Source organism: Oryctolagus cuniculus, chromosome 3 (assembly GCF_964237555.1).
Source record: "Oryctolagus cuniculus chromosome 3, mOryCun1.1, whole genome shotgun sequence".
Classification (NCBI taxonomy): Eukaryota; Metazoa; Chordata; class Mammalia; order Lagomorpha; family Leporidae; genus Oryctolagus; species Oryctolagus cuniculus.
Window position 1 is genome coordinate 178,856,954 of NC_091434.1, and position 19,250 is coordinate 178,876,203.

Below are 19,250 nucleotides of genomic sequence, written 5' to 3' on the forward strand. Positions count from 1 at the left end.
AAGTTTCTGCCAGAACTACAACCTTGCAAAAAGGCCTCCACAACCTTATACAGAAAACATGTTTACAGGGTATCTGTCCAACAACCTGTTCAACCTTGGACCAACACCTCCCTTGTTATTGATCCTTGTAACCATGAATTTTTATTTTAAAATGATTTATGTAACTCTTTTCATTTTGCCTTTAAATTGTTCCTTGTCTCAACCTTTTCCAATTTATTCATAGTTTCCATATTCTGCAAATTTTTCATTGCAATGCTCCCTAGTTGTTTCCAAATACCTTGTATTAGAAAGCCTTAGAGAGTCTCTGTTATCTAAAGGCTGACACTTCCTAACTTGTGGAGTCATACTGTGGACCTCCTTACCAGTAGTATTACCTTTTAGAAGCCATAGATGAATTAAAAATCTGTTTCAAGCTATGAAATCTCTCCCTTGAAAATTGTGCGACATATTTAGGTATGTTGCTTTCCTTGGAAGCCCAAAATGTGCTTACGGTTAACAATATTGACTCATTCATTTTAATATACAGTTTCACAAATAACTTATAAGCTTACTTACTAATAAGCTTATTCCAAAAATATGTATTAAAAGATCCAAAGTACACAAAGCAAAAAAGTGGTATCTCCTTCAATCTATTGCCTCCCATCTACTTCATCCCATTTTCTCAGAGATCACTGTCAATAATTCATTTTTTATTTTAATAAATTATTTATTTATTGAGAGGCAGAATGAGAGAGAAAAACAGTGAGAGAGTCAGGGAGAGATCTACCATCCACTAGTTCATTCCATAAATCCCTGTGACAGTTGGGATAGGCCAGGCCCAAGGTAGGAGCAGGGAACTTCATTTGCATCCCTCACTGAGTGGCAGGTGTCAATTTCTGCCTCCCAGACCCTTTGGTAGGAAGTTGGTTGGAAATGGGAGGCACTGGGCCTTCATATGCTGTGACCTAATGCCCATTCCAACAATCATTTTCAAAGCATAGCCAAACACAGTTTAAAATATGTAAGATTATTTTACCATTTTCATTTCTAAAATTTATTTTATTGTTGATATTTTCCACCTGGGTTTATATTATTTATTCTTTTCAATAATTCCTGATACGATATTCTGCAATTTTCCATTTTCTCCCACTTCATGTTAATCCATTTCAGAAATATTTATTGAACGTCTGGTCTGGGTGAATCATACTAAGTGGTTGGAGGAATAGCAGTGAGTAAGACAGAGTTCCTGCCCTCAGAGAGCACTGTGGTAAGAGAGGGTAAGTCATAAACAAACGTGTGATAAATACGGAATGCGGCAGCTATGCAGGAAAACAAAAGCCCCAACATGAGTTAAAACGAAAGGGGATTTGGTTTTGTGCTGATGTTTGAACAAGTCTGCTGTGAGAGAATTACCATTCCAGACTACTGAAAGCAATTTTTTTTTTCTTTTTAAAAGGTTTCTTTATTTGAAAGGCAGTTACGGGACACAGGGAGGGTGGGAGATTCCTCTTCTATGCGCTGGTTCACTCCCCAAGTGACCACAATGGCCTGAGTGGGCCAAGCAGAAGCCAGGAGCCATGAGCTCCATCTGGACCTTCCCAAGGACTCGGGCCATCCTCCGCTGCCTCCCCAGGTGCACCAGCAGGCAGCTGGACTGGAAGCAGAGCAGCTGCGACTCCAACAAGTGTTCATATGGGGTGCTGGCTTCCTGGAGGGTGACTTAGCCCGCTGCACCACTACGCTGCTCCCCACTGTAAGCAATTTTTGTACGAATTTTCATTCCAGGAATCAAGGGTGAAGAATGAGTCCTTGTGCTCTGACAGCCTATGTCTCAGGCTAATTAAATGAGATATAAACATCCTCAGCCGTTACTAAAACACCATCACTGCTCAACATATGTACATTTTTCTACGATTACTTAAAATTATCTGCCGTCCTAGGGCCTCCAGGGGCTAGTATTTAAGCACGCTGGTCATCAGGTCTTTGGTCTCCATTTCTGCGGACACCTGGCACGCACAGGAAAACACCTGTTTGCTTTCCTCCCCTTAGGCTGCCTAGAGTCAGCTTCCTGCGGGCTGAATTCACGGCGCGCTCCCCGCGTGGGGAGCCGGCCCGGCAGGTGCAGCGCAGGGTGTCCCCGTTCTCCCCTTTCTTTTCAGCTAAGGTAAGCAAGGCCCTTGCTGGGGACGAGGCTGCAAGGCCTCACCCTGGGGGCCTGAGCAGGGTGGTTTTCCACGAAGGACGCGTGCGGCTAGCCGGAGAGCAGAGGACGGGGCAGGGGCGGACTGGGCACGACCTGGGGCGGGCGCGGCTTTTGGTTTAGAGCAAACGGCAGCCTCCCGGCTCGAACTCCCAGGGTAGAAACCCCACAGCCAGCAGGAGAGCACACTCAGCCCCTGAGAGCCCCAGCGGGAGAGAGGCAGAAGGCGCAGGGCCCGGGTGCCGGCCGCAGGGCGTCGCGGGCGCCCGGAAAGGGGCGTGGCCGCCTCGCGCCGCCCGCACGAAACCAGCGAGCGCAGAACCACGCCGCGCGAGGCTCCTCAGCCGAACGCCGAGCGCTCGATCGCCGACCCTCCGCTCCCCGCCGGCTCCTCCCGCCCTCGGGTAAGTGCGGCTGCAGCCTGGCGCGTGGGCCGCGGGAGGGGGCGAGGGCGGCGGGGAGGGGAGCACGCCCCTCGCGCCCGCGGGCCCCGGATGCTGGCGGGCGCGCGCGCGCGGGGGGGGGGCGCGGCTGCTCGGAGGCCGCGTGACGGCCGTGCTGGGCCGGGGACGCGCGCTGCTCCGGCTGCTGGTGCCGCTCGCGACGAGGAGCGCGCGCGTCCGTCAGGCGGCTCCGCGCGCTCGTGGCTGTGCGGGTGGTGGGAGTGCAGTGGGGGAATCCTAACCTCACACTCTCTGTTTCCGCGTGCAGAGCCAGTAATCCGCTATGGAGCGCGCTTTCACCCCGCTGGAGCCCCTGCTTCCCTCTGGTACTGTATTCGTTCCACGCTGTGTGCGGCCCGGGGCCGCGGGCTCCGGACACGATCCGGGTTCTGCCCCGAGCGCCGCAGCCCTGTGCCCCCTGGTGCACCCCAGAGCCGCCGCGCCGGCGCCTCGGTGGGTGCTGACTGGCCCTTCACCCTCCGGGGCTGCGCTCGGCGGGCGCCCGGACCGGGAGCGGGGTGCACTTTCAGAACCTTTAGAGGGGCCGCATTGATCCCACGAAGCACTGGCCAGCGGCTGCAGACATGTCTTTGAGGTGTCCACACGCTTGAGGAGTCTACTGTTTTTAACGCTCAGGTTGTGCTTCCTGTGGGAGCCCCTGAGCGATCCGTGACACAGAGCGTTGGCAGTCTCACTCTCCTGTGAATTCTGGAGCCGCAAGCATCCTTGTATCCCACAGTTCTTATGTGCTTCCGTGTTCAGTGCGGACGGCTGCTGTTTGGTCAGCACGTGAACGCGGGGTGCTTGTGTGGAGAACTGACTGAGCTCCGCCTGTGGGCCAGGCCGCGCCCCGGAGCGGGGGTGGTCCTAGTAGGACCCTGTTCTCCCTGCCCGGTTCTTTACCTTTTCCTGCGTCTTTTGTAGGTGAGGGAGAACAGTGACGGAGTGAGAATCTGAGCCCACTTGTTTTCCACTTGGTTACGATTTGGGGTGCTCAATCATTACCATAACAGCTGTTCAAGGAAATTAAGAAAGTCGGTGGCAAACAGTTTGCAAATAAAATTTCGTAATTCTCTGTCATCCAGCAACAGCAGGACCCAAAGCTTTTCCAAGAATAAACATTTGATTCAGGTAGCCTGTTGACATTCGGGTTTGTTATGACCCCTAAAGACTTTACCGTCCGAAGATGCCCACTGTTTTCCTTATTAAGGGCAGTACAGTAAGAGGCAGTGCTGCATAGTCAAGGTGGTCTTGAGAAGTTAGAATCCCTCGGTTTAATCCTAGCTCTGCCACGTGCTGGCTACCTGACCTTGAATTTCGCCTTCTTCACCTGTGAAGCAGACACGTCCCAGTTAGGGGAAGCACTTTGTTTAATAGCTGCCAGCGGTGATATTCAGCAGTAAGTCTGAAGTGAAAACAGGAGGCCGGCTGGATCGATCTCGGAGTCAGTGCTGAGGTGGGAAAACTGCAGTGACCTGGGGAAGACAGCTCTGCTCCTTCTGTTTCTGTCAGGCTGAATGGAGGAGGCCTTGACTCCTCCAGCCCCACGTGGGTAAGCTCGTGCTAGACGGAGACCTGTAGGAGAATGGCAGAATCCTCTGTGAAGTACGGATCCGCTGAGCCAGGATTCAGCCCTCCCTCCCTTCCTGGGGTGGTTCTCATAGTCTCTTCTTGTTTCCAGTCAGAACCATGTAGATTCCTCTGTTGTCTGAAGGTTTAACCTTGAAACAAGGGCACAGTTTATACTGACTCTAGATAGAGATAAGATATTTAATAACACGTTAGTAAGAGGGATCTGGATAATATCAGGTCCTTTACAGTAACTCAGTACCCACTTGAATTAACCCCTTTGTGAAATAGATGTTCAATACTTAGCTTGGAGAGAAGTAGTTTTTCTGTTATGAATTTCTATGAATTTAATTTCTTGACATAATTTATCTATAATGCTTACTCAGATATGGTGTGGTCAACAATCCAACACTTAAAACCGATTCTTTCCAGATTAAGAATTTACTAGGAAATGTATTGTGGGCCAAAATGCTTATCTCTTTGGGGTGATCAATAGCTCAGAGAAAGATAATAGTTAATAATATATTTTCTTTTTATTTTTTTATTTTTGCTAAGTTTTGTTTTCCAATGGGCAGTGTAGACTCATTTACTAGTCATAGTAGACATTGATGTTATTTCTAGTTTTTAGTGTTATAATCTGCAATGCATATCTTATTATAATATTTTTGCATATTTATGTGAGTAAATCAGTTCCTAGGATAAACTTCTAAGAATACAATTGCTAGAGCAAAGGATATATGTGCATTTTCATTAGTAAGAATAACACTCCACTCACTAGGGCATATCATTTGTTACTGGGTCCTGTAAGGGATACGAAAGTGAAAGATGTGGTACCTTCTGTCCGAGAGTGTACTGTCTAGTTGGAATGTCAAGAATGAGACAGATTCTAGTTTGATGTTGAGTTGTATGGTGTGGAGCCCACACAGGAACTGTAAGGATTGGGAATAGGGAGTTGAGAGTAGGCTGGAGAAGGTAGAGGAATTGTGGGGTGATAAGCCATGAGCTGGGCCTCCAAAGGAGCCCTGGACTTAAATGAAGCACAGGGAAAACAAAAGAGCATTGCAGGTGAAGGTAAATCCTTGAGAGAGAGCTCAGTTGTCTGGACACGAAAACATTCACACAACATAGAGACAAGACAGCCTGATTAGGCTTCAGGGCACTGAAGTGGTGAGGGTAAAATTAGATTGTGGAGGATAGAGAATTTTATTGCAGGATAGAAGATGGAAAGTTTTGGTTCCCATTCCTCTTTTGGAATAGTCTATAAAGCAAGCTTTAAAATTTTTTTTAAATTTTATTTGAAAGGTAAACAAAGAAAATTCTTCCATCTAATGGTTCATTCCCCAAATGCCTGTGACTTCTTGGACTGGGCAAAGTGTAAGTCAGGAGCCCAGACCTCAGTCTCGGTCTCTCATGTACACCTGACAGGGACCTGCTGCCTCCCAGAGAGTGCATTAGCAGAAAGCTGGGGTGGGAACCAGACCTGAGACTCAAACACAGGCAGTACCATAGGGGATGCAGGAGTCTGGGGCCTGCAGTGCCGGACTCCAATGTGGGCACCGGTTTGAGTCCCAACTGCTCCACTTCAGGTCCAGCCCTCTGCTATGGCCTGGGAAAGCAGTAGAGGATGGCCCAAGTCCTTGGGCCCCTGCACCTGCGTGGGAGACCTGGAAGAAGCTCCTGACTTCGGATGGGCACAGCTCTGGCTGTTGGAGCCAATTGGAGAGTGAATCAGTGGATGGAAGACCTCTCTGTCAGCCTCTCCTTCTTTTTCTGTGTAACTCTGACTTTCAGATAAATAAATCTTTAAAAAAAAATAGCTATGCCAAATGCCTGCCTCAAAGCAGACTTTTATGTATCCTACAACTTAAACTGTCAGTCATGGTTCTGCTTTGCTAACCAAATATAAGGATACGTCACAAAGTTTGTGGAAAATAATTATTGTGAGAAAAACTGTCTACATTTCAATTTGTTTTACACTAAACTTTTTTTTTTTTTTTTAAGGCTTATTATTTGAAAGAGTTGCAGAGAGAGATGGAGAGACAAAGATCTTCCATCAGCAGGTTCACTTCCCTGGGTGGCTAAAATGGCCAGGGCTGGGCCTATCCAAAGCCAGGAGCCAGGAGCCAGGAGCTTCATCTGGGTCTTCCACATGGGTGTTGGGGGCCCAAACACCTGGAGCATCCTCTGCTGCTTTTCCCAGGCTATTCACAGGGATTGGATTGGAAGTGGAGCAGCTGTGATGGGGTGGGTGGCTCAAACCTGTGTTCAGATGGGATGCCGGCTTTGCAGGCAGCGGTTTTTACCTACTGTGCCATGACGCTGGCCCCTAAAAAAGCATCTTTTAATTCAATTTTTCCAAAAGTTTTTTGAAATACCCTGATAGTCATGTGCCATATAACTACGTTTTGGTTATCATTGGACTGTGTATATACTAGTGGTCCCATAACGTCATAAAGGAGTTGGAGAGTTCCTAATGCCTATTCTTTTCCCTATATTTTCTGTTTAGATACACAAATGCTTACCATTCTAACAGTTGCCTACAGATTCAGTACAGTAACATGCTGTACAGGAGCAGTAGGCTGTAACATAAGTTATATATGTTGTAGTATGCTATGCCATTGGGTTTGTGTAGGTGCACTCCAATATTCACAGAAGATGAAATTGCCTAAGGATGAAGTTCCAAAGTCTCTTTCAAGTTTTCTTTATTCATTTATCTGAAACAGAGTGACAAAGAAGGAGGGACAGCAGGAGGAAGAGGGAGTAAGGGAGAGATACCAGTCTTCCATCTGCTGGTTCATTCCCCAAATGCCTCAATTGACAGGGCTGGATCAGGCTAAAACTGGGAGCCCAGAACCCCATCTGGGTCTCCCATTTGGGTGGCAGGATCTCAAGTGCTTGGGCCATGGGCTGAAAGCTGGCACAGGAGCAGAAAGCTGGATTGGAAGTGGAGCTGGAACTTGATCTCAGGCTCTCTGACATGGGTTGCAGCTTCCCAAGTGGTGGCTCAACACAATGCCTGCCTTCCCCAAAGTCTTTATCTTGACTCTGAAGTCTTTCCAGGATCTGATTCCTAACTACTTGACCAAATAACTTTCTGTTCACTTCTCTGTCGAAGCTGAGTTCAACTGCCCATTATTTACAGAGGTGAGTCTTTGTTCCAGCTTCTTCCCTTAGCTCATACTGTACCAGGAAACTTGAACTGAGAGGTGGGACACACCAAGGCTCTTACCAGAAAAAGCAGCTTTATTCTGCTGGCTGGCCCAGTTCCGTCTCCAATTCCTGGGCCCTGAGCAAAGCAGGGCATTGTCTTGTATACCCTGCCAGAAACAGCTTCAGGTTTCCTGACACATATTCAGTTATACATCTTTTGATTGGATGTTGTAAAGCTCCAGCCTCATTTAAAAAGTCCTCACACAGAGTCACACCTGTATGCACCTGGATCCCTGCAGTATTTCAGAAAACTCCCTCTACCCTCCTGTTCCTGGGAGGCCCCTGCAACTTTACCATCTGGAATGTTCCTTGCTAGTTTTTAGATTTGTTATTAAGTTTTAGGCACACTGTTGGGTATGTAGAGGTATTGCTATGATTTTAATTTGCATATCGTTTGTGACAGATTCCTTGTATCACATGTCTGTTGGTCTTTCGCGTATTTTGTGAAGTGTTTCCTTAAATATTTTTCTGTTGGGTTGTAGTTCCTTCTTAAAAAGTTTGTAGCTCTTTATATATTCTGGGTACAGTTCTTTAAATCTTGATTTTCTTATCAATAAAATAAGGAAAAAGACACCTTCAAAGGAGAGTAGTGAAGATTAAAGAGTATGTATAAAGCATCTCACATTGATATATAGTAAGAACTCAAATATTTTAACTGTTTTTCTCATTGCTTTTTAAATTTTTTATCTAAAGGGAATCTTTAAAAAATATTTAATTGAGAACACACTACTTCTATTTTAAATTTTATAAACATGGATGTCTTTCAGTATGTTCTTATAAACCTGGGCATTTTTGCTTTGTGTCTCAATGCTTATGAGCATTTTATCATGAAGCTTGGTATTCAGAGCTCAAAATCTTTGAGCCTTTTTTAGGCAAGTAAAGTTGGTTTACTTTAAATAGCCAAAACAAAGATGAAGCCTGTGTCCTCCTCAGTATCATTACTTTTATGTGTTTATTTTACAAGCTCTTAATTAAGACACATAACTGTTACAGAAGTTTTAGTTTCTAGTCTTATAAATTACTGATTTTTTTTATTTTCACATTGTTTTCAGTCTTATTAAGGTATAATTAACAAAAGCCATGTATTTGAATTTTCACAACATGGTATATACACATTATAGAAAGAGATATAAACAAAGGTGAAATAAAAATACCATACTCCGGCCTCACTGAGATTGCACTGCATACATGTATGTGTAGTCTGTGTGTATATTCCTCTAGATAGTTCCTGAGTATTTTGATGTGCTTCAGTATTTTATAAAATCACAGTATTTACTGAAGTTTGTTGTATTCCACTTTCCCATATCAACTTTCATAGTATCTAATATATGTTCATATTTAAATTTCCCTGTTCCATATTAACTTTTCCAGTTGCTTATTCCAACAAGACCATTTGTGGATTTTCTTCTGTCTTTTTAAAGCTAGCATAGTTGCCCCTCACAGCTTTAATGCCCCTTGACACTAAATATTAACATTAATGCTGACACTTTATATCACTTTTAAATGGATCTGATAGAATAAATAACAAGTACAGAACTTTGTATGTAAAAATATAATTTATGAGTCAAAAATTCCATTTTCTCTGTATTTTGATCTTCACAAATAAAATCTTTGCTAGTGAGGCTTTTACTGATCATTCTATATTTCTTTGCAAAAGATTGTATATTCATGCATCTACACTTTAAAAGGGCCCTCTTGACTGATACTCTTGGGAGTTATTTCTCATTAACGGAATTGCCATTGTTGAGGTTTATTCTGAATTTAGTTACCATTTTAAGTATTAGTGCAGACTTGATCGTCAACTTAATTATACTACAGATTTTACAAAAGCTAAGATGCCAGGCATAATTCTAATGCTTTAACAGGGTAATATTGAAGAGTTTTAGACCTGGAATCCAGTTTTGAGTTTCAGTTGACTTCTTTGCTAGTTATGTGACCTTGACATACCACTTAGTTTCATTATCTGTGTAAAATAAGAGTGTACTCATATCTCAACATGAAGGTCTTAGGCAAATTTAAGATATAATAAAGAATAAAAAGCAAGTTTAAGAAGTAGAATCCTATTCACATGTAAAGCACTCTTATTACAACTTTGTACTTGATAAGCTTTTAATACACTGATTAATGAATTCTGAAATCCCTACATCCCTTTTTTGTAATTAATTCTCAAAGGAGATAGCTACTTATTTTAGCAAATGTGTTCAATCTAGTTAGGAGACAGACTGTTTGGATAAGTCCATCAAAACTGTTTGTTACCCGGATTCTGATAAAATTTTTTATAGAGGACACAGGACACTCTTTTGGTGCCTCATGGTTAAGTGGTAAGAAATCTGGAAATATTAAATGTGTTTCTAGATGTTTAATTTCCATGGACAATGTCTGATTAAATTCATAAACGCATAATGAAGCCTGAGAATGGATGCTGACATTCCCCAGTTACCAGTGTCTAACTTGGGAATCCCTACAAAATCTATACCCAGAGTGGCCTTCTGTGTGATGGTAAATTTGTCCAGGTCACCTGTTTCAGACTAATACTTTTTGCAAAACTCCCAGATCTTTTAGGAGCCTTTGGTGATGACATTCACCTGTACCATGCACGATCTAAGCTGTTTAACTCCCTTTTAAAATCTCAGCAAATCATAGTAAGAATGCAGTAAGGGTAGATTTGAGTCATGTGTATTTGAATTTTTTTTAAATTGAGGGTTAAAAACAACTCCCACTGCAATGAAACTTCTGAATTTGTTTGAAGTTTCTGGATTTGTCTGTTCCCTCGATCTGTGCTGTCCAAAGCCACTAACCATATGTGTCTGTTGAGTGTTTGCCTGATGAATGAAATTGTAAGGTGTGATAGCCAGAACTCCACTGTTACTGAGGCATTTTTAAGCACTTGGAACAAGGTATTAGTTTGTTAGGGCAGCCACAGCAAAGGATTACAGACTGGATGGCTTCAGGATGGGAACTTCATTTTCTTGTAATCCTAGAGGCTAAAAGTCTGAAACCAAGAGTCTTAGTTTGGTTTCATTTCACGCTGTGCTGTTGCACAGTGCCCTTTGGTCTGTGCGTCTGTTTGCTAATCACCTATTCTAGGAGTACCAGATGTAATACAGGTTAGGGCCCACCCACATGACCTCATTTATTCACTGGTTACAGACTTTCTGAAAATACAGTCACATTCTCAAGTACAGGGAGTTAGGACTTCAACATATACATTTTGGGAGGACATGTTTTAGCCCAGAACAAATTGAGTATGTCAGTTTGCTGCTTCTGCTATAATTTTTTTTTTAATTGGAAAATTTGGGGGCAGGGCAGGTGTTTGGCATGGTTAAATTTCTAGTTGAAATATTTATATTCCATATCAGAAGGCCTGAATCAACTACTGGCTACTTCACTTCCTGTTAAGTGTGCACCATGGGAGGAAGCAGATGATGGCCCTGCACTTGGGTCCTTGCCATCCATATGGGAGATCTCAATTGAGGGCCAGGCCCGGCTGTTGTAGACATTTGGGGAGTAAATCAGCAAATTGAAGATATCGCTGCTCTGTTGCCGTCTGTCTGCCTTTCAAATAAAACAAAAATAAATAAAAGTATTCAGGGGCCAGCACGGTGGCATAGTAGGTTAAGCCAGCATCCCATATGGGTGCTGGTTTGAGTCCTGGCTGGTCCACCTTTGATCCAGCTCCCTGCTAATGGCCTGGGAAAGCAGTGGAAGATGGCCCAAGTGTTTGGGCCCCTGTACCTATGTGGGAGATCTGGAAGTGCTTCCTGGCTCCTGGCTTTGGATTGGCACCGCTCGTCATTGTGACCATTTAGGGAGTGAAACAGCAGATGAAAGACCTCTCTGTGTCTCAAATAAATGTTTTTTTTAAAACGTACTAATGTTCAGTACAGACACAATTTTACATTACAATATATACTGGCTTCATATTTCAGTATTCCTGTGATTACCAAATACAGAAATTTTTAATGTTGCTCCAATAGAATATAGCTGTATGTAAATCAAAGAATCCGTTTTGGTCTTACATAGTAGCTGTTTTATGCACAATTTTCTCTGTTCCTGAGTCTACATCACAGGCCACAATCCAGTAGATGCTGTAGGAAAATAAAGATTGGTGTCAATGTTAGCTTAGTGGGGTAAGCTGCTCTTTGACATGCCGGCATCTTACATTGGAGCTCTGGTTCTAGTCCTTTGTGCTCTGCTTCTGATCCAGCTGGCAGCAGAGTTTCAGTCTCCTGTCTTCTGCAAGGGCCAGGTTGTTGAAGCCATTTGGGGCATGAAGGAATAGAAGATCTCTGTCTCTGTCTCTTCCTCTCTCTGCCATTCTGCCCTTCAAATAAATAAATCTTAAAAAAACAAACCAATAAGGTTAGTCTCTTATTTTTTTAAGCATTCATTTATTATTTGAAAGGCAGAGTTACACAGAGGCAGAAGCAGAGAGAGAGAGAGAGAGAGGTTTTCCATCTGCTGGTTCACTCCCCAAATGTAGCTGTGCTGATCTGAAGCCAGGAGCAGCTTCTGGGTCTCCCACATGGGTGCAGGGGCCCCAAGACTTGGGTCATCCTCTGCTGCTTTCCCAGGCCACAGCAGGGAGCTGGATAGGAAGTGGAGTAGCCGGGACGCGAACTGGCACCCATACGGGATGCCAGCACTGCAGATGATGGCTTTATGTGCTATACCACAGCGTTGGCCCTGACCAACCTTACTGTTAAAGAGTTCAGTTGACAGCAAGCTAATACTGCACAAAGAAGTACAGTTTTATTTATTTAAAAAATTTCCCCCAGCCTCATTGAAAAGGTTAAAAAATTCAATTTTGTATTTTAATTGCCCTAATATATCTAAAATGTTTTCATTTTGACTTGTACTCCACATAAAAATTATAATTTCAATGTGATAATTGATCAAATATTTTGTCTTTATTCAGATCAACAAAGCAACTCACAGTTTCTTAACTTTGGAATTAACTTTATAGACAGAGAAAATATTTCTTCTCCAAACAAAGCCCCCAGAACAGTTATTAGGGGTAGATCTAAAAACAAAACCTGTGTTTAATGTTTATGTATTTTCCCTACTATCAGTTATCAACATAGCTTTTTTAACTACTTAGAATTCCTGTTTTGAAAACTGCCGGTGTTTTGTTTCTCTTGTTTTTGAAGAGGTATCTTGCTAATAAGGCCTATGGATTATAATATTTTTGTTATTGAGAGCTATCTAAAATAATCTAAGAGTCAAACTGGTTGATGTTAAAGGTTCAGGGTCAGTCCTCTTCTTCACTCTCCTAGCCAATCAGAAACCCCACCCGGGTAGTTTTCAAGGGTCTTGAATGTTCTTGGGAGATTTCCTGCTGTGACTGTTTGTGCTTTCCTTGGTGTGTAACTCATAAATGTTGAAATCTTTCCTTTTATTACTATGAATTTATTTCTAATTCACTAATACTTGGTGCCACAACTGTTGTCTAAACAAGATGAGTCCATCAGCCCGTGTGTATCAGATGGAGAAAACACTGAAGGCTTGCTGTTTTGTGGAGAGGAAGTATATTACAAGGCAGTCAAGCAAGGAGTTAGGTGCAATACTTAATCTGGCTCTCAGTTGGGGATTTGTGGAAAGTTTTTATGAATTAGGTAGGAGGCGGTTGGTATGCAAAACACTGGGCAAGGCAAGGTCTGCTTGGAGGAATTTGAACCCAGCGTGGTAAGGTGGACTTTTTTTTTTTTTGTAATTTTTAATGTTTCACACACACACACAAACGCACACATCCCATCCTGATGCTTGCAATGATGGAAGCTGTGAAGTGGGCGCACAATCCAGTCTCTCACATAGGTGGCAGGAACTCAGTTACTGGAGTGATCACCACTGCCTCCTAGGGTATGCATTAGCAGGAAGGTGGACCCAGGAGCTGGAGCTAGGAATCAGACCCACCCCATCTGATATGGGACACAGGCATCTCAACCGCTTGGTTAAATGCCGTGTGCTAGGTGGACTTCTAATTCCCAGTTTCTAGCCTCAGCAGACCTCTTTTGAAAGGTGCTGGTGTAGTAAGTCTGGTGGTGTCCTAGATTTTTAGGTTTTATTTGCTGGACTTTCCAGCTTCTGTGCATGCCTGGGTTGTATGACATGTGGCTTTCTGCCTCGTCTGCAGGTGCCATGTCCTAAAAAAGAGGGACTGAAAAATAACGATCAGACCTGTTGTTAACCATCAGCAAAGAGTAGGGAAGCCTAGTGAGAGGTTTTGGAATTTAGCTACCCTTCATTTTATGTATTGATGTGGTTTAACTTTTCCCTATTTATTTTTTGATTTTCATATTTGCCTTGTTTTTGTTGTACTTTTATTTAGTTTCATTATATTTAATGTCAGTTTTTGGTTAATCCTCATTGTGCATGGCCAAATTGTTTCTCTGGCATCAAGAAATATCTCATTAACTCTGTAAGCCATCTTTTCCACATCATCTAGAGAATCAATTTCCTGTACTTTAGTAGTATTTAGTCTGTGTGTCACCCCTTCCCCATCTTTCCATATTAGCATTTTAATAGCTCTGTGTTTATAGAAGCTAAACCTTTTTATGTGAGTTTAAAGATCTTTAATCTTTTGAAAAAATCTTGTAAGTTGATGCTTTATGACATTATCAGTAAGAATGACAATCTTTTAGATGAAATGATTGAAAATATTAAGTGGAACCATGGGGGCATTTTTAATATTCACAAGGCTAAAATATTGTGGCTGGATCAGCCCCGTCCCCTCTTCCCACCTTTGTAGGTATTCATAAATTAACACCAGATATCTTTTGAGGTTTTCTAGGAAAATAAGGTGTGTTTGTGCATTAACTTCCCATCAAATGAATTTTATTATCTTTTTTTCTTGGTTAAATCCATCAGAGTGAGTTATCTTCTGTAGGTGGCAAACAGATGCTCAAACAAATGGATTTCATTTGGAGACTGTTCCGATGTCTTTATCACACCATTGTCTTTGATGGTATTCATTTTTCACAGTGGAACAGTTTCTCTTGTGTTTATAACTTCCAGCAAATTTAAGCTTTTGATTTATTCTTAGGTCTTGTTTAAGGTTTTGGCTTCCTGGCCCAATTGCTGTTGAAAGTTTTTCTTTTTTCAAAGTATGAAAACTGCTCTTGCAGTTTCTTCCATATCTAAGTGCAAACGAGGTGAATAGTGAAAACTACGGATGAGTAGGTGCTTTGGAAATGGTTACTGCTCCCAGTGTTGGCCTTGTAGCCTTCCTTTGCCATAGCTGTCATGCTTTCTTGCTTGGATGTATTCAGTCTTTTTGAGACAATGTACCCCTGTTGGACAGACAACTGATTTTTTTAAAAATATTTATATTTGAAAGGCAGAGTAATAGAAATTGAGAGAATAGGAGAGAGAGAGATCTCCCATCTGCTAGTTCACTCCCCAAGTGGCTACAATGGTTGGGGCTGGGCCAGACTGAAGCCAGGAGCCAGGAGCTTCATTCGGTTCTCCCATGTGAGTGCAGAGGCCCAAGGACTTGGGCCATGTTCTGCTGCTTTCCTGAGTGCATTAGTAGGGATCTGGATTGGAAGTAGTAGCTGGGACACAAACCAGAGCCTATATGGGCTGCTGGTGTCACAGGCAGTGCCTTAACCCGTTACATCACAATGCAGTCCCACAACTGATCATTTTAAAATGTCATTTAAAATAAGCTGAAGTTTACTTTTAGTTCTCTTATTTTCCAACTTAAAGAAGACCTGTATTGGTTTTTACTAATCTGACCTTTAAATTTTAGAAGCCTAACCAGATTTTTCTTCTTTTTAATTGTTTGATGGAGGAGTGATGTAATGAGAAGGGGAGAGAGAGAGAGAGAGGTCTTCCAGCTGCTGGTTCACTCCCCAAATGGCCACAGAAGCTGGGGCTGATCCAGGCCACAACCAGCAGCCCAGGACTCCATCCAGGTCTTCCATGTGGGTGGCAGGGGCCCAAATATTGGGCCATTACCTACTGCTTCTGCACACATATTAGCAGGGAGCTGGATTGAAAGAGGAGCGGCTGGGACTTTAACCAGCACTCTGATATGGGATGCCAACTTTGCAAATGAGGACTTAACTCACTGTGCCACAATGTCGGCCCCGATCTTCTTTCTTTTCTGGGGCTACTGAACATTGTGGTTGCTTGCTGAATGATTATTTGAGTTGCCTACCTGCCCTGTACCAGGAACCATTTCAGTCAGGACTGGGAGATGTAACAGTGATTTTCCCTGTGTCATGCTTTGCAGATCTGCTGTCCCATCACCGGCATCAGTAGCTACTCCTGAAAATGAGGAGCCCTTCTTTTTTTTTTTCCCCCTAAGATTTATTTATTTATTTGAAAGTCAGAGTTACACACACACACACACACACACACAGGTCTTTCATCGGATGGTCTACTCTCCAATTGGCCGCAAGGGCCAGAGCTGTGTCGATCTGAAGCCAGGAGCTTCTTCTGGGTCTCTCATGCGGGTGCAGGGGCCCTAGGACTTGGGCCATCTTCTACTGCTTTCCCAGACCACTGCAGAGAGTTGGACCGGAAGTGAAGCAACTGGGTCTTGAACTGGTGCCCATATGGGATGCTGGCGCTTCAGGCCAGGGTGTTAACCTGCTGCACCACAGCGCTGGCCCCGAGGAGTCCTTCTTAAGAGTGCTTTCTGGGGTCCTGTTTTCCTTGACTTTAAATTGCAGCATCTGCAGGATATTTGAGAATTCTCAACAGGAAGGCCTTGCTAAATCATTGGAGGAAACACTGTGTTAGGATTAAAAAGCCAAGCAAAACCAAACCAGGAAAACGGAACTTTGCATACCCTTGTTTACATGTATCAGTTTCTTTGTGTTACCACAAATTGAAGTCTCTAGACCTGTGACATTAACATGCCTGGGGAACTATAAGAAATTCAGAATCTCAGACCCTATTTCACTCTGATTGAATACAAATCTACACTTTAATAAGACCCTGGGGTTAGTTTTAAGCTCCTTAAAATTTGAGCAACACCTAATCGTCATGCCAGGTTCCTTTTAAAAATAGTTAAAAATTTTATCAGGGCAGGTGTGTGGCACAGTGGTTAGGTTGTTATATGTCATGCCTGCATCCAATTTTAGAGGGCCTGATTATTCCAGCTTCCCGATAACACAGGAAGGCCGTTTATGGGCAGAAGCTTCTGAAAAGCCTGCAAAAATGTCATTGCCTGGGGTAGATGTGGAGGAGCAGGTTAAGCCATTGCTTGGTATACCCACAACCCATATTGGAATGCTTACTCTGAATCCTGGGTACTCCAGGCTTTCAATCCAGTTTCCTGCTAACTCATCTGGGAGGCAGCAGATGATGGCTCAAACATTGGGGTGACACCCACAGGGGAGACCTGGATTCAGTTCCAGGCTTCTGACTTTAGCCTGTTGGAACCCTGGCTGTTGTGTGCATCTGGGGAGTAAACAATTGGATGGAAGATCTATCTTTGTCTCTTTGCCTTCAAATAGAATGAAAATAATAAAAATGATCATTAAAAACAAAACAAAACAAAACACTGAAATCGTTGTTGCAGGGAAAGAAACATCATTCCCAGGCCAACCTTGTCATACACCATCAACTATTCTTCTAAGAACCCATTCAGTCTGTATCTGGGAAGCCCAGTGAAGACAGAGTGGTCAAATGTGAGGCTGGCTTAGATCAATACCTTCTCCTAGGGTAAAAATTTTCCAGTGTTTTTTCTTTACAGATTTTTTTTCCCCCACAAATAATTTAGAACTAGCCAGCTGAATACCAGAAAGTTAAATTTTGGAGACTGGTTTAGTCCAATAGCTGGTCCTCACAACTTAGCTTTTTCTTAGCTAGGTTACTGACTCTAGAACAGAGCCAGAAAGGAATAAAGCAAAGAAAGCGTTACTTGTCCCTGGACTCAGAATGTATGTCTTTGAAAAAGAAGCAAATCATGTGGTTCCGAGAGTCTATCCTTTGTAACAATTATGATTGGGTAGTAACTAAGTAGAAAAGATAGCATACCCAAGTAACCCATCAATTAGTTGCTTAAACTTTATCTTTTGTAAAATAGTCTTTCAAAAGGGGCAGTATAATTTTTAAAAAATATATACTTATTTAAGCCGGCGCCGTGGCTCAATAGGCTAATCCTCCACCTTGCGGCGCCGGCACACCGGGTTCTAGTCCCGGTCGGGGCGCCGGATTCTGTCCCGGTTGCCCCTCTTCCAGGCCAGCTCTCTGCTATGGCCAGGGAGTGCAGTGGAGGATGGCCCAGGTGCTTGGGCCCTGCACCCTATGGGAGACCAGGAAAAGCACCTGGATCCTGGCTCCTGCCATCGGATCAGCGCGGTGCGCCGGCTGCAGCGGCGGCCATTGGAGGGTGAACCAACGGCAAAAGGAAGACCTTTCTCTCTGTCTCTCTCTCACTGTCCACTCTGCCTGTCAAAAAAAAAAAAAAAATATATATATATATATATACTTATTTATTTGAATGGGAGGCATATGGTGAGAGAGAGAGGCACAGAGCTTACATCTACTGGTTTACTCCCCAAATGCCTGCAACAGCTGGGCCTAGGCCAGGTAAAGCCAGGAGCCTGGAACTCTGGTTCTCCCATGTGGGTGGCAGGAACACTTGCAGGTATCCTAAGCGATGCCTTAACCTGTTGTTGCACAATGCCTACCCTGGGCAACATTTTTGAAATGATTTTAGAAGCTTCTGCTCATAAATTGGCATCCTTTTGTGGACCTAAATTTGAGAACTTTTGTGTCTAAATACACTTCTTTAAAGTACAGTGTTTTCACAAAATGTTCATTATTATTCTAAAGTATCTTTAGTAAGATCTTGCCACTTCTGTAAATATTTGCAACTTCTGGGGTCATAATTATTTTTTAAAAATATTTATTTATTTATTTGAAAGTCAGAGTTAGAGAGAGAGAGAGAAAGAGAAAGAGAGAGCTTCCATCTGCTCGTTCACTCCTCAGATAGCCACTACGGCCAGGGCTGGAGCAGGAGCCAGGAGCATCATCCAGGTCTCCCACATGGGTTGCAGGGGCCCAAGCACTTGGGCCATCTTCTGCTGCTTTCCCAGGCCATTAGCAGGGAGCTGGATCAGAAGTGGAGCAGCTAGGATTTAACTGGTGCCCATATGGGATGCCGACATTGCAGGTGGAAGCTTTACCCGCCATGTTTCGATGCTGGTCCCAGATTTTTAGAAATTAAGGATAATAGAGCTGAGATTAAAACCTAAGAAGGAAGTGCTGCAGGGTTGGGTCACCTAGCTCCCTGTGTGCACATTTTGTTGCAGCTGGTAGATGTCACCATTCAGTGTCCAGTTTATCCTCTCAAGCTAGTCCTATTTTTTGGTGGTGAGTGCTCTGATAGCTTTTCAGTGCCTGACCTCTTGCTTTCCAATCAAGTTATTACTTTGGCTATGAGATTCCCTTCAATTAATGTGGCTAATGATTCATTCTCACCTCTCATCTTCTCCCCCTTTAAGAAAAAAAAAAAAGCAGAAATGAAAATACCAAAGATATGACCCCAAATCTCTGTCAGTTTCCAAAAGCTGGAGTTTGTACATAATCCCTGCAGTAGCATCCTCACAGTTCTCAGCTGTATTTCGTTGTGACTTCTACCCTTGCCAGTGATCCATCAGGCATTACAAACCCCAAAGGATCATAGGCTTGCTCTCAGCACAAACTAACCCAAGATTTGAAGCCAAGAGTTCCGCGAACTCAATGCAGAAGGAAAATCTGACCTGAGAGGAACTTACAACCTTCAGAGCTCCATGACAAAGACAGGAGCTCTCTAAAGGGGTCATTGGTGCCTTTCCTGCATTTTTCAAGGGGTCTTAGGAGTTGGGTCCCTTAGTGGCTAGAGCTGTGAA

The 19,250-nt window shown here is 43.4% G+C and overlaps 1 protein-coding gene across 5 annotated transcripts in view; it reads left to right on the plus strand.

The window, feature by feature from the left end:
* Positions 1–2,425: 2,425 nt before the first annotated feature.
* The window catches only part of TPK1 (thiamin pyrophosphokinase 1), a 465,159-nt gene continuing 448,334 nt past the window's right edge, over positions 2,426–19,250 (plus strand). For 2 of the 5 annotated variants that reach the window (XM_051849810.2, XM_051849814.2), the window contains exons 1-2: positions 2,444–2,583; positions 2,891–2,948. In XM_051849810.2, the coding sequence (XP_051705770.1) occupies positions 2,906–2,948 (43 nt within the window). In that variant the 5' untranslated portion in view covers positions 2,444–2,583; positions 2,891–2,905. Of the gene's footprint in view, positions 2,584–2,763; positions 2,949–19,250 lie in introns of those variants that run through there. The other 3 variants (XM_051849811.2, XM_051849815.2, XM_051849818.2) reach the window with 2 other exon arrangements.